Source organism: Schistocerca serialis, chromosome 2, assembly GCF_023864345.2.
Source record: "Schistocerca serialis cubense isolate TAMUIC-IGC-003099 chromosome 2, iqSchSeri2.2, whole genome shotgun sequence".
NCBI lineage: Eukaryota > Metazoa > Arthropoda > Insecta > Orthoptera > Acrididae > Schistocerca > Schistocerca serialis.
The window spans coordinates 681710339-681726951 of record NC_064639.1 but is presented as its reverse complement, the minus strand read 5'-3'; the positions used below and the strand labels follow the sequence as shown (position 1 = coordinate 681726951).

Genomic DNA, 16613 nt, shown 5'->3' with positions numbered 1-16613 from the left:
ATGCATTCTTGGACTGCTTTATGCTTTTGCATGCTGTGCTATTAAATCTTGCAATAAAAGAGATTTGCTCTAAACTGCAGCAAACTTACCCAGGTCCCACATCCTTAATTTGGCTCCTTTCAGCAATTTCCTAAGACTTAATACACAGTTAATAATCGATTAATTGTGGTTGGAGTTCCCATTTTCCCCTGAAAATGTCTCTCACTATAAAACCTGCCTTTGAAATCTCTTCCTGGTACTATACTTGTTGACGCGCAGCTGAATATGACAATGCACATAATATCTGGTGCAATCAGGTATACTCCGGTTTATTGGCTTCCATTGTTAACTGGTATAATGCCTCCTGATTTATGCAGATGTACTGGCCTTATGAGGGAATTCCACAAGATCTCCAGGAATTCTAACCTACCCGTGTGTAGCGACCTGCCACTTTCAAATCGTAAGAGACTGAAATCATGCCATCCAACTCTGTGTGACGCTGCTGGCATGATTGCTAGGAATGAAGAATGGTAAGGTCAGTTGGAAGCAGTGACAGATGTGCACCTGCATAACATCTTCTCAGGTGCTAAACTTCCAAGTGGATTCAACCTACCACGCAAGACCTGGACTACTCTCAACAGAATCCGTACCAGCCAAGGCTGATGCAGGGATGCTCTATTTCAGTGGAAGAAGCTGCCTAATCCAGCCTGTGACTGCGGGGCTCCATATCAGACTGTTCACCACATTGTCAGTGAATGCAGGATTCGAGCCTATCACAGTGCTGAAGAGGACTTCCTGCTAGCAACTCCATGATGAAGTGCGGTGGATTCAAGGACTAGATATTCAGTTGTAAAGCCAAACTTAAGTTTCTTGTGTGTAAATATTTACATATGTATATGTAATTTAATTTTATGATATGTCTGTATTAGCCATACGCTAAATAAAAATAGCAATCATTTAAGCATGGTGCAAAAATTTACCATCCCAGTCCATACTCTACTACTATTTATCTGTCTCTTCCTTTTCTTACTGCAGAATTCCAATCCCCTATCACAGTTAAATTTTCCTCTTATTTAGCTGTCTGGTTAATCTGTTTTATCTCATTGTTCACTCTTTCAATCGCTTCATCACCTGCAGTGCCATTTGGCACATATTTTTGTACTATTGTGGTAGCTGTTAGCTTTGTATCAATTTGGCTATGATACTAATGCTCTGCTGTTCATAGTACCTTACCCATCTAAACAACTGTAATTCGCTGTTTTAATAGAGCTGCTTTTTGTCACTGTTGAAAGAGATTATTTAATGAAACTTTTAGAACACGTTTTGTTCTTATTTATGGACAATGTGTACATTTTTTGGTCTGGCTATTGTAAAACGCAAATCGTTCTCGCTTTCCAGATATCTTACCTCTTTTGTGGAACACCAGTCACAGAAAACGTACCAAAATCATTGTGGAACATTGTAATTTGTCACAATAACAAAGCAGATAAAAAAATGTTATGAAGATAAAAAAGGAAAAAAAATCGACTAGTATAGCACAAGTGAGGGCGATGATGAGATTGGCCCAAAAAGCGCCCATTTGGTAGGAGTCAGAAAAATTATTTTCACTATAAACTGTATAAGGAAAACAGTATCACTTAAATTAGCCAGTGCCATATGGCAATAGCGTTAATGCAGGTCACAGGGAGATTAGAAGCATCCTCCTTGGCAGTTTACACCCCATTCTCGTTATCATGGAGGTATTATGTAGAGGTGTCCAAATTAATACAGCAATTTTTATTGAATATTAAGATAGATGAATAATAGTAAACAGTGTAATTTTGTAGATGTTTATTACTTTGATTGCATTCCTCTAGTTTTTATTAAAATCTATGTTCTTTTAGGCATACTTTCTACTAGCTTTTTACAACTGTTTTGAACATGTGGGCCATGAGTCCATGTTTGTTTTAGTAATTCAGTCAAAGCACCCTTTGTTGTAATCTTCTTTGTTCTTATTCTCTTGTTAACTAATGCCCACAGATTTTTTATTAGATTCACATCTGGGCTATTTACAGATCACAGGAAGACAGTAATACGACAGTAATAACATTTTCATTCAAAACTTTCCCTAACTCTTTTGTCTTATTGTTTGGTGCTGCACCATGCATAACATATAACTTTCACCATAAAAGACCCATTCAACTGTCCATCATATCATATCACATCAAGTCAATTCAAGTCACATGATCTCAACTTGCATGACTGTTCTCAACTGATTTTTCTCAGGAACTGTGATCTTCTCAAGATGATTGTCAATTGTTTTTATACCCAAAGTGCACATACACAACACAGTTGATTATATTACATGGACACTGCAGTCCGTGTTTGTAGCAAAATGAAATTTATTGGATGCAAATTATTTGCAGCTTGCAGGAATATCTTGTATATTAGAGGATGAGAAATGGAGTGTGAAACAATACAAGAAAGGAGTGTGGGTCTGAAAAATGTCATTTCATGGTACAGAAGGGAAATTTCACACACAATACAAAGAGGAACAGAAATGTGCGTTTTTAAATAAATTTAAATGTTGAAGCATCAATTTTTTTCATTTGTTACATCAAATTGCACCTGAATTACTAAAGGAACAGAGTGTTATGAGCTGCCATCCAACCCTCTGAGCAACTGGTTTGTTTAAGGTTAAATTTAGATCCCAGTGAAGTACAAATTTTTAGGCAATACTTATATCTCCCCCATGTCATATACCTTCAAGATTTATGAGTTTCCTTTACATCTTGTATTATGTTGACTACTGATGCTTGCAAATCTGTTTTGTGCACAGTCCTGAGAGCTAATTGACTATAAATAAGCCCACAACAAACATATACTTAAACAAACGACATTAATAAATTACTTGATGCATATATCACAAAAAAATCATTTTGCCACTGCTGCAATGTGTGAAGGTTTCAGTCCATTTCATTATAAAACGTTATAAATACCTGATAACATACAAATAAATTCCACTTGCTAATCAATCTGACTCGACCAACAGTGCTTCTTTCACTTCAAGTTGCAGCCATATTGCAATCCATTTTCATTTTAAAATATTAAATATTGGTATGCATAAAACTTCACTTTATAAATGTAGTAGAGGTAAAGTAGTTTAGAAGTGCTACCAAGAATTCATTTCTACCAAATGATAATTACAGCCTAAATGTGAGAAGGTTTACGATGTTTAAGAATCAGATCTCACACATTCTTTAATTCTGTTTTTTCCGCTATGCTTCTTTACTAAAAGAATTTCAATACGTCCTGTCGCTCATGCTGTGCAGTTCAGACTGCTGCTCTCACTGCTTCAATTAATCTTTCACCATTCATTATAAAATTACAAATTCTGATGAAAGAAATGATGAAAAAATAACAAAAGTAATGAATAACAAAGACATAGGAAAAAAATAATATTAACTGCAAATAGCATGATGAAACGAAGAATGGAAGATTATCTCATGGCTGTGTATTGAGAGAATGAGGCTGGGGATCATGTGATCAACACCAATCCATTATGTCAGTCTCCAATAACTTTTTCCCAAGAAACCATGACATGACATGATGGACAGTTTGGAGGCTGCCATCTGAAATCCATTGCAGAATGTTTTGATGGGACATGATATGACAGCCAGTTTGAATTGGCCTTAAACCATTCCCTAGTCATATGCAGAAGTCTCTCTTCTAACACTTTCAGATACTATCTTTGATTCATAGAATCTTCAACATGTGCTGGTTACCTGGACCCTTCCATGAAAAAACACTTCAGACCATAACTTAAATGGGATGCTTCACAGTTCGGTGTACACAGTTTTGATGAAACTCTCCCTATTCCCTCCTCCCCACATACTGGCTGCTTTCCTCTGTGACACAGAACACTGATTCTTAACTGAAATATAGATGCAAGATAATAGTCATCCTTATTACTATCAAACTTCGCATTACTAATTTTTTTAGTGATATTAATAAGGGATTTTTGCTGTCATGTATACCGTCTCCATAAACGTTCAAAGTCATGAACTAATTTATGCGCTAGCTGGCCTGTCTTGCACAACAGTCTTCTTACACTTCTAGCTGACACAGTCACTCCATAATCCTTAAACCACACAGCGATTAGCGTACTTGTAGCTTTACGATTGGAAATGATCATATTTTTCAATTTTCACTGAACTCCAGCGCTCAATTTTGGTTTTCTCCCACATCTGCCTGCATGCTGCTACTGATCAACAAAGTCTTGGATTACATTTTTTAATCATTGTCTGTTGTGAGATCTTTCTGGAAGGAATATGGTGTCGCGTGCAGCATCCATCTACCAAATGTGCTCTAACAGTAGCAACTGCTGTGGGTGAATTGTCTTTCTTCCTATCCATAACCTTAAATTGTGTGTCTCCAAATGAACTGAATCAAAGCACACGCTTGTACGCTTCTATTGCATGGAATTCATTCCAAATAGTTTACTGATGTTGTTAATCAGTGATTAAACAACTGAGGAACACTAGCATATTCAACGACAAACACAACACTCAAAAATTCTCATTAGATAATGTAGTGGTCTGCTACAAAAGAATAAACAATACCTGATTTTCAACTGTCAGCATCATCCATTCATTACACCGAGCGAGGTGGCGCAGTGGTTAGCACACTGGACTCGCATTCGGGAGGACGACGGTTCAATCCCGTCTCCAGCCATCCTGATTTAGGTTTTCCGTGATTTCCCTAAATCGTTTCAGGCAAATGCCGAGATGGTTCCTATGAAAGGGCACGGCCGATTTCCTTCTCCATCCTTCCCTAACCCGAGCTTGCGCTCCGTCTCTAATGACCTCGTTGTCGACGGGACGTTAAACACTAACCACCACCACTACCACCTCATCCATTCATTGTAGCCAATCCATAAAATTCATCATTCTCTAAAACTGCTTAAACTTACCTCCGGACACTTCACATTGGCCTCAAAAAATTTTTATCTCGTTTCATTATGTGAAATACACATTTAAACCATATTTTCAAAGTAGGTGTTGGTGTTGCATCTTCTCCATAATACTTTCGCAGCACCTGTATCTCCGTTGCACCTGTCACCATTGCAGTAAATTTCTTTCGATAGAATCGTAGTTGAAATTGACTTCGATTATGTCAGAGGTTTTAGTATATGTTATGTTCAATGTTGGGAGGCATGTTTTGTTTATAGACGTCTGGACGTGAATGAGAAAGTGTTTGTTTGTAGTTGGAAGAGAGAAAGTGTGGCATAGGTGTTTCGTAGAAACTGTGCTTCATAAATGGCTGTGCAATGCCACTATTTTCAAATAAATTTTCACCCAGAAAACCGACACCACGAAAAGCCATTGCAACTATTGGACAGGAAAGGCCCACTGAGGATCTCGGGTTGGAAGTTGGAGAAATTAGGATAAGATTGGGAGAACAAGAAGCTGTATTCGACAAAGGAGAATGGCTACCAGGTATTTCTTATTTTTTGCAAAGTCTGTCGTACGTTCGTCTGTTGCTGATTAATATTGACATCTACATGAAGTAGTTTAATTCGTATGACCCATGAACAACTCGGTAGAAAGTAAATTTCCATTTTATAGTGTTCTATCAGCTGTTGTTTCTGCACAGTTTACAGAACGCAAGAAGAACAAATAATTTATGATTAAGTGTGCTACTGGTTAGTCACGTAGAGATGTCTGTTTCTCTGCATATTCCCAGTATGAATCACAGGCATATGTGGCATTGTTACCGTATTCCAGACTTCATGTATGTTTTATTAATTTTTAATGTGTCATTAATTTTCTCGCCGCTTTATCTTTCAGCCAGCCATTGTATTGATGTCACTATACATACACATACGCCGTGTATGTAGTAGAATTACATAAGATATGAATAATAGAAAAGTCATGATATACAGGGGGACTAGTGTAGCAGGGGATACAACCCGTCGGCTTTGGACATTGACGTCACAAGTCGCCAATCGAGAAGCGATTCTTCTTAGTGTTGTAGCTCCCTTCAGTGGCTGATAAGTGTTTTTTGGCTTTTTTAAAAAAAATCTCACGAGATAGAATAAACAGATCCACTTTATTAAGCAATCAGTAAAAAAACGAAACTGAAACATAACAGCAAAAGCGAAAATGGTAAACTGCTATCTGGCGACTTGTGACGTCATTGTCCAAAGCCGACGGGTTGTATCCCCTGCTGCACTAGACCCTATACGGGCATACATAAAAAATGGTGATACACACACATAGGCCTATATGCTACGTATCACTGAATTACATACGGCAGAATTAAAGGAACAGACGGAACCTTCAGACAAGAGAACTGAATAACAAGACATCGCTGATAATACAACTTGTTTTGTAGATTACACTGAATAATGTACAAACTAGACATGTATTGTGTTGCCTACAAACATACTCCATCCTAAGAGGTCAACCTGATAATATATTTATAGGTAATGATTTTTGTTACATGAACTCCTTATCAGAGTCAAAACATATTTTTAAGGAAATTTGTACTATTGTCTGTTCAATTCACCATTATTATTATTATTATTATTATTATTATTATTATTATTACTTTTTTTTAACGCAAGCGTCAGATTCCACCCGTCTGCTTTGACTCATGACGTAAATATGTTGTGGTGTGTGACGTCATTACGGCGCGGAGTTTGAGTTGGTTGTGTTCTCAAGTTGCAATGTTTTGTGTAATTATTGTGTATTGAATGTGTTTTAATTTACGCAGGGATGTTTGAATTTTTAATTTTGGAGATGTGGTGGTTTCGTTTTTCGTAGCTGTAGGTGTTGGTTTTTTTCGTATAAGTAGTTATAGTTGACCTATATAGATCAAGGGATATGACCGATTCCAATTTTCGTATTTTTATATGTATAGGTATTTTGGTACCATCAACTGCGGTCAAGGAAAATGTCTGATTCCAATTTCCACAGGTTTTGCTGTAGTCATTGGTGTTTTGATATCGTCAGCTACCGTTGATCTAAAGGGAAAAGGTAAAGGGAAGTGTCCAATTCCCATACATTCTGTAACTTTTTTTGGGATCGTGGTGTGTTCTTTTTAGGTCAACAGCAACTCACGATATCAAAACACAGCTACGACAACAAGTTGGAATCATTCACTTCCCATGACCTATATAGGTCAACAGCAGCTCACGATACCAAAACGCACGTAGCTGGCGACGTCACATTGGAACCGAACACTTCCCTTGACCTGTATAGGTAAACAACAGCTCCCTGTATCAAAACACACATAGCTATGGCGATAAATTGGAATTGGTCACTTCCCACAACCTATATAGCTCAAATAACAACTGACAGTACCAAAAAAATTGAAATCGAGTACTTCCCCTAAGTACATAAATCAACCACAAATGCCGATACCAAAACATCAACCACTAACCTGAAATAACACTGACCCAACAACACATAAAAACCCCAGCGAACATCGTAACATGCAAACAATACACACAAAAAACCACTGCTTACCACAAAAAAGTTCCAGCGCTACACATTAGGTCAGCCACCCCAATTACACGCATGCGCACACATAAAAAAAACCTCTCGCATATTCTGCTTGCGTACGCCGCATTTCACTATCGTCTCCACAAGCCCAAAAAGTTGCTGAAACTTAATAATGGACTATGTGTCGTTCCTCATTTCAGCCTGCAGACGCGCCCTATTAAACTTAGAAGTCATATCCATACCTAACAAAAGAAGCCACAAATTGAATTAAATGACTTACCACACAACAAATAACAAACTAATAACATCAAACGACACTGCAATGACATACACACAATGGAAACTTAGTTCTTAACTCACTGAAACTAATTTCCATTCTTCTATAACAGTCATGACCAATAAATGCACACTTCAAGTACCGACACCAAAATGAGCCCAATATGCCACATAAACACACACCAACAGAGGACACCACCAACCACATGAAGACATCTACAAACACAACACACTAATAAACTAAACTCCGTGCCGTCATGACGTCACACAACACAATACCCTTATGTCACGGGTCAAAGCCGACAGGTGGGATCAGACGCCTCCTTTGACCTGATAAGGCATGAATAAAGAGGTACATAAATTTATGTTTGGTTGCATTTGTTTATTGATGTTCTGTACCACATATCAACGTTCATCCAATCACTGCAATACAATTCCACCATGGTTGGCTTTGAGTTTCAAGATTTTCAAGAAATGTTTAGCTTTAATAGTGGTTGCAGTATCACATCGTCACCCTGTAGCTGGGATCATTTCACATGCCTGTAAATCATATGAATAAAGTTGTAATGTGGAGAGTACATCAGGGTTTTGCTTCTGCATTTCATCTTAAGAAATTTTGTAGAAACATAGCAGTCATGGTGACAGTTTGTGGCTTTTTGGGCTGCCACACTATTCTTTCTTTTTAACTTTTAATATACTGGTTAAGACCTGACAGTGTTTTCCTGTCATGTAAAATTGTTATCATGCAGGAGGACATATGGTATTGGCATTCTCCCTCCGTGTAAACATTCATGTTGTGGCAAGTTACTTTTTTTTTTATACATAATGTTACTTCATTTTACATGAGGAATGATAGTGTTCAGTAATGAAACCTGCTGAATATCCCATTGTAATATATTTCTTTAGAGGTTACCAGTTTTTAAACTGGAGGAACACAAAATATTCTACATCATTTGACAACTAGGCATTTTAGAATATCAAATGCAGAATTTTGATGATTGATGCTTTCAGAATTCAAGGAAATTATTTCAAAAATATAATTTTTCTCAAAATCAATCATGGTGACAAGTTGCTTTATATATATTGTTTGATGTTTTGTAAGTATATATTTTCTCTGGCAAATAAATACCAATGCTTTGAAGAATTTGGATGACATTTTTATCTTGTGTTGTTTCTCAGCAGTTTACCAGGTAGGCCTAAACATATTGTATGTCGGATTTTGTCTCGAGATATTTGGCCAACATTTGTTCTGTGATTCTTTTCTGACATTTCATCAGAATGATTGGCTAACGTGGTCAAAGATTCACCCTTCCTTGCTGGTGGCAGATTGGAGTCGAGCCCTTAGTCAGAGTTTATATGAACTTACAGTGCCAATGTTTCAGGGACTTCACGTGGGCACTACTGCTGTAGAACTCCCCTTGTTACATGCAGCTAATCCACTCTCTGTTTCCCGTAGATTTTTCTTTTTCCACCGTACATTCCCAGAATGACATAAAGATTTGTTTGTATACTGCTCAGGCATAGTTTAAAGATTATATATGCCTATGTGCTGACCAAGAAGCACAGGGCATGTGTCAGGTCAGCAAAGAACAAATGAGGCCCACTCAGTCAAGAGCATACTATGTATCATGTATGTGTATTCAAATGACCAGATAATTCAAGATCAGAGATAAATGACATTTCAGGCTAGGGCAGATAGAGAGGTTTGTCATGTCAAGGCCTACACTATGTGAGACCGACCACATATGAAATTCTCCGACATACAGTTTCTTTTCTGAAATAAGGCCACCACACCACCTTGTTTAGGGAAGCAATCAGACTTAACAGTAACACTATACTTTCAACATAGTTGGAGGAAAGTCTTATGATAAACGGGACCTGGATTCCTCTGCTGAAGCAAATGACTGGTACAGTTAACTAGTGGATAACTATAGTGGTAATGACCACGAAAAAAGTCATCGGACATTGGCGCAGCAAGTTCATATAACTTCCAGCTGTCAACTTGAGTCCAGTCTGTAAACGACCACACCAGTGTAAGCAGGGCATGTTAACTGGCATGGGACTCCTTTGCCCGTCGCCAGATTCAAACGTGGGTTTTCTGCTAAGCGCGAGGAAAAGGATGGTAAGGGAGTGTCCACAGATGGCTCCTGATGACAGAATAACATTTATTGATCAACTGCAATCATTGGTTGTGGGCCCCCCAGGGCGAGGTTTACTTCCACTTGATTATTCTTGACAGCGACGGATGTGATGGGCAGACGTTCGCACATGTGCCTGCTGCTGAGTCTGAAGGTGCACTGACATAACTTCAATCTGCTGCCTTGACAGTGGTGCTTCGGCCTTGCAGGGACTCACTGCAGAAGCTGGAACCATGCGTCACAGACCTATGTTGTGTTGGCGGCTGGGGGTGTGGCAGTGGGACAGGTCAATGCCCTGTTTCAGCGGACCACCTCTGGTGGCAGCCGCCTGGCTTCGGTGGGCCAGCGTTCCCAGCCCCTGTCCCTGCCACGGTATTTGTTCCAGCAGCATCCCAGGATGATGGCGACAGTGTGTTACCACAAAGTGCACCCATGACAGGCTGCTGTCTGTTGATGGCATCTGACAATAGTTACGGTGGCGGCGGCATTCTGGAGCCTCCTAGGTGGTGATTTGCATTACAATGGTGACTATTACAATGATTGTGATGGCAGTGATGACTCCAAACTGGTGGTGGTGTTAGGTGACACAGGCTGTGCGTCATGCGTCACTCCAACACCTCACAGCACACAATGTTGAAGAGCTGGATGCTGGTCCTTAAATACAGCATCCTGCCGCAGACTTCTGCTTTTCTTCTTCCCCAATAGGTCAGTGGAATATATTTTGTTGTCACTCGGCAAGCATAACTGACCCGATTACTGCTCTGGCGTGCAGCGAACTGCTTCTTGTCACGTATTGTGCTATGTGGGAGCTGGCCATTGGTACAGCGTTCTCCTCAATGTTGCTGAACATGGCGCTCTGCCGACCCAATTATGCCACAGTATCGTAGCACTGAACTGCACAGCTGCATGTAACACGTGTACGACTTCTGGTTCCCAATATTCCTTCACACCTTAACTAATGTAATTACTGTAAAACTCCTAAGTTGAATTAATTTAATCACTCTCATCTTTTGACCCTCTGCAAGTCTGCTACCAGTTATATGGAGGTTGAGTCTTTGACAGCGATAGCCAGCCACTCATGCTAGCAAAATGTCAGAAAGATCACTTAATGACTAACAGCTGAAGATACCAATACGAGTGCCAACAGGCAACATGTCTAAAAATGAATGCACAAACTTAAAAGCAAAATATTTATTAATATATTCCACTGATAGTTGAGCTCATGTGTTACAGAAACGGACTTGTAAATAGTTGTACTTATGCTCTTTTACAACATTTGGGATATATTCCTGTCCAGTGGATGTGCAATGTATAGCAGTTGATCAAAACGTTGTTTCACAGCTAAGTTTAGGAATAGGGTTAGCGCCAGTCAGGCACTTTTCTTCTACATCCTGTGAGCTATGCAGTGAAACCTCATTGGAATAGGAGAAATTTGCTACAGATTTTCTTTCTGAATGACTGACTGAACTCAAAGTGCAACATATACATCTCGTGAACTTTAGCTCTAGTATTGTACTGAGCACTTACCACATATCTTTTATACTATTTACAATTCTAGCATGCAAATACAGGAAAGGTATTGCTTTGTGATAGGTCTACAACACAGCAGTGGACATTGCTATGGAGCCATTGCATTAGTCTCCTTACAACCAAGTATATTTCCATTAGCGTTTGTATGCCTGTAGTTTTGTGCTCTACTTTATAGTTCTTGTGTGTAGTTTTTGGCTTCTTAACTGTTTTTAATGTCATTTGTATACAAGGTTGAACCTTTTCGATTTTAAATGTAGGCTTATTTGTCAGAAGGCCTATGAGTTTTACGGAAATTGGATCAACTGGTATTCTGATTTTAATCACCAGTTCTTTTACAATCTTACTGCTAGAGGTAAACATCTCTTAATTCCTGTTTAAGTTGTGCCATTGTGGCTTATTTGTAAACTGAACATGTAAAATTACATAATCCTACTATTTTATTTATTTACTTTATTTATTTATTTATTGAGGTGGGCGAGGGAGGCAGCTATTACTGAAACTGCACCATGATTACTAGCTGTACCTTCAAAGTAAAAGGAGGATTCCATCGTCATGGGTTGAACAGTTGCTTTACATTTTTTGACAATCAAAAGCTAATATAACAAAAAGTATAAATAAAAATAAATTAAAGATTGATTGATGATCATATGGGTAGTTGTTTTACCTTCCCTTTAAAGCTGAATATCAAAAGCTTACAAAGTGATGTTTTAGGGATGGTTTAATGATTAATGTGCAGATGAATCACTGCTTAACATATTTAGACTTCATATTCTACTTAGGTAACCTTGTTGGAACATTTAGTTACCTGTAATTTAGATAAATTTCATTACATTGTTACTTTAAAGTTCTGGGTACCTAATTATTTTAGGTAAAAAAATCCACTATTAAAAAACTGCAAAGAGTGGTACTCACTCACTTTCAAAAAAGTCTAAGGTGATCCTAACATGTTTGATGACCTGTATTTGGTAGAATAGCAAGAACTTTTTCATCAACATTCAACAACTTTGCTGAGTCCCTGACAAGTCTCATACAGACAGTCTGTATTTTTCAATTTTTGTGAAGAGCGCTCTGCACAAATGCAGCATACATATATTTGGCTGATATCTTCACAAAATAAATGTTCTAGGCAAGCTCTTTGCGACATCTGGTTCTAACGCTGTTACTGCTTAAAGATTGTATGTCTACAGGTCTTCGAAATATGATTGTTCATCACTCATCTCAGAATTACTGTCAGATTCATGTAATGCTTCTGCAAACTAACTATTTTTTCAGTTGTGGGTGTATAGAAGACTTGACATCCTTCCGCTTTTAACACCTGCGAAAAAGTTTTGTATTGTGAGCAGACTAGCACTCGTAAGTTTCCAAGATAAAGTTTCCTTGTCTCTAAGAAAATCTGCTTATTACCTTTTTCTGCACACTTTCCCATACATACTTTTCGTATGGCTACTGACTTTTTTTTGTACTTTCTTTTTCTTTCAGCATCCTTCATATCATACAGTGTTCGATTAAAAATTTTTCAGATGTGGTTGCCTTTATCTTCATGTTTTCTCATCTTTTTCTATCTTATTGTCTTTATTTTCTTTGTGAGTGCTGTATGTGCTGACACCTTTCTACAACTCATCGTTTTAATTCGCAGTTGCGAATAAGTACTACCATCGGCTGTAGAATGGAACGACGACAATGAAAATTTTTGCTGGAGTGGGACTTGAACCTGAATTTCCCACTTGCATGCAAGCATGTCCAAAGGAACTTTGCATCGTAATCAGAATAATACAGGAACTGCAATATCGTATTTCTGCAACTTTTTTCAAAGTTGTCTCTTATTCTTTGCTGACATGGTTTTTCCCATTTTTCTGATTAAATAGTAATTGGTTTAAAGATTTCATAACAGCCTAAAAACCTGGCACAGGTGGGACACAATTACTTTCAAGATTTATACATGGTCATTTATATGTTAAACTCTGCTTTGTGGATCACTAGATGTATTTAGTGGGTTTTCTAACTCCTAAGCTAAAATCAACAGAACCACTGTAGCTGCTGAGTGACTGATAAAACTTTGCATGTTTTATGTAATTGGTGAAACACTAAATGCATAACAAAAAAAAAACTTTTTCTGAAAGTAATGCTCTGCTCTTTAAACTTAACAATGCAAATAATATCTGTGGCTGCAGTTTAAGCTTAATTAGCTGCTAATATAAAAAGCAAGTTTTATGCCCTCCTTCCTCATATGCAGAAGTGCCGACTCCATGTCACCTTATTTCCTCGAATATTTCTGTAACTTTGATAATTTTTTCAGAACACTACAAACAGTGACATAAATTTAATTAACAATAAAATTTAAAAAAAAAGTCTCAGGCACAGTTTCACATGGAATCTCACAAAGCCCACCATAGGGATTTATTCTAATGTTTACAGTCAACATGTTGTTTATCCTCAAAGAACCTTATTTTAAAAATGTTTACTACGTGGGTGTAAACTTAATGCAAATGGTAGCCGCTGCATCATGGATTCTGTTATCTGACAAAGCAAAGCAAATAGTTCAGTAAAGTGAGAATGTTAAGGAAAAAGCAGAAACATTTGCCCAGGAATCTGAGTCTCATGAGATGAGAGGCAAATTGTCAAACACTAATAATTCCCATTTCTATTTAAATATCATATAACTTGGTAAGCGCTACATCTACACTCTTTATTGTTAACCAATGCATGCACAAATATTACATCGGCTGATAACTGCTCACCAAATAATGACAACAGTAGAGAAACATTTAACTCAACTGTTAACTGTCCAGGTACAGAGTCCTGTCACTGACAACTGAATGCACACCACTGCAGATCTACGAGAACATTTGTGTATGGCAGAGGAGATGCAACTGGACGAGGATCCTCTGGCAGTGGCCCAATGTACTCATACATGCCGGCGAGATGCTGACTGCACACAACAGTGGCACACTTGCTTTGTTTGGTCACCACTGGTGCTGGATGCAAATGTTGCGATGGTGGATTGTAAGAGTGTGCTGCCACAGTAGGTGATATCAATTGCTCCTTATAGATACGAGGCATCCATTTCATTATATTATGTGTTCAGTGCTTCATTGTTTCTGGTCCCTTCAACCCCCACAAACCAACCAACCACTTCATTGTTGATACTCAGCATTTCTAATTTGGGCTATTATGTCACATTAATTTGTCAGTTACTTTAGGTGAACAAGACACAGCGTTGACTTTCCCGCTATTAACAGCCCTTTGCAGACTGACAACAGCATGTCACAGAAGCAACTATTCTGTTCCGACCATTGCTTTCCAGACTACATGATAATGTGCTGCCTTTTCTAATGAGTCTTCATAAAATCACAGCCCTTTGCAGACTGACAACGGCATGTCACAGAAGCAACTATTCTGTTCCAACTGCCACTTTCCAGACTACATGATAATGAAGCTTCCTTTTCCAAAGAGTCTTCATAAAATCATTTGTCATATTGGTAGCACTTGTTTCCCTGACTGTGTTATAAGGAAGTTTTTTTATATTTTTTTTTACATGTGTTTGTTGGCTCACAGTACAGACTGGTTATAATAAAACTTTAGGTACTAGAGAGGACCCTCATGAAAAAAGATTGATTGTAGGGCAATGAAATTTCATAGAAACATTTTAAGGATGTGCAAAGAGAAATAACAGATCAACCATTGAAAGAAACACATTTTAATTTCCACACAAGAAAGTAAAACTTGTTAATTGCATATCGTATTTATGTTACAAATGTTGCTCAATGGGACATTCCTCTGCATCCACGACAGATCCACTACAGATACCAATTCACAATTGTTCACAGCACTTTTCAAATAGCCAACTCTGAAACATCTAGCTGTCATGACATAGCTTGTGCACTACTAGATGATGGCTCATTGCATCTAGCCATGCCTAAAGTAACTTTGACACTATTACCAAATTTCCAGTTATTCGAACTTTGGAATCATTTTCATCAGTTCTGATGTGCAAAGACTTCTCAGTCCTGCTCTAATGTGTCAGTACTAATGAAGAGCAGCGGCACTATTGCCATTGTTTTGATAAAAGAGCATCAAAAGTAAAGCCCTGGTCACTTTGTCCAGACCCATGTTTATTGTTTGCAGACGTAATACACACCGATGATCGTGTTTCAACCGTACATCAGCATACCAGTACCTGCGCCTAATGCCAAGTCAAGACACTAACACTATTAACAACACAAATCCTGTGACGCACAATCTGTATGTCTTTCCTACAAAGTTGGTGCTCACATGGTACACAGTTTTCCATGTACACTGGCACAAGTAGGAAAGTTTAAGTACCATATTTTATGGACTATAAGATGCACTTTTTCCCCGAAAAATTGCTTGCGTGTTACATTCGAAATTAATATAAAAATCACCGGTGTTTAATTTAAAATTCCAATCAGTCTTAAAAATGGCCTTATATTCGACACTGTGGGAAACCTGTCTCTATCTGACATCACTGAATCCAACTGGCAGCAGCAGTGTGCTGATGCAACAAACATAAGTTGTAGGGATTCACCAGCTTGCTAACAGTCTCCCTTCTGCCCCACCATCACAAATCCAGAACACTGTCTAGCCTATGATGCATCATTGCAGTCTACGGTGCCAGTGTACTTGAATTGAAAGTGATTTGTGTTATTGGTAACAGTACAATGTTTTTGTAGGCTAATGGAAAGAAATAAGAGGTGTTTGTATGATTCGGGGTATAAATTGAAAGTAGTGGCATTTGCAGCAGAACATGGAAACAGAGCAGCTGAGTGGCATTTTGGCCCTCCACCAACAGAAAAAAACCTTTCCAATTGACAGGCTAATAAAGAAGAACTGAAAAAAATGAACACTAAATGTGCTAATACAGGACTGGATGCAAAATGGCCAAACCTAGATGATGATGTATCGAAATGGGTTCAAGGACACTGTCAAAATGGCATTGGAATTAATACAAAAATGATTCAAATACATGCTCCTAAGCTAGTACTACAGTGGAGCTTAACGGATTTCAAGGGTTTACTTGGTCGGTGCTACAGGTTTATGAAGCATCATGGACTTAGCTTGCAAGCCGAAACCAAAAGATCTCTGAAAATGCCACAAGAGTATGAAGAGAAAATATTATCTTTCCATCACTTTATTATTCAGCATCAAAAGAAAACCAGTATGGAACTAAGCCAAATAGCGAATA

At 38.2% G+C, this 16613-nt stretch overlaps 1 protein-coding gene across 2 annotated transcripts in view; it reads left to right on the top strand.

Moving 5' to 3' along the window:
- The first annotated feature begins 5152 nt into the window (after positions 1 to 5152).
- Positions 5153 to 16613, top strand: part of LOC126457799 (protein chibby homolog 1) — a 56266-nt gene continuing 44805 nt past the window's right edge. Inside the window, exons 1-2 of one of the 2 annotated variants that reach the window (XM_050094396.1) lie at positions 5314 to 5456; positions 14200 to 14432. In XM_050094396.1, the coding sequence (XP_049950353.1) occupies positions 5446 to 5456; positions 14200 to 14432 (244 nt within the window). In that variant the 5' untranslated portion in view covers positions 5314 to 5445. Of the gene's footprint in view, positions 5457 to 14199; positions 14433 to 16613 lie in introns of both variants that reach the window. The other variant, XM_050094397.1, reaches the window with a different exon arrangement.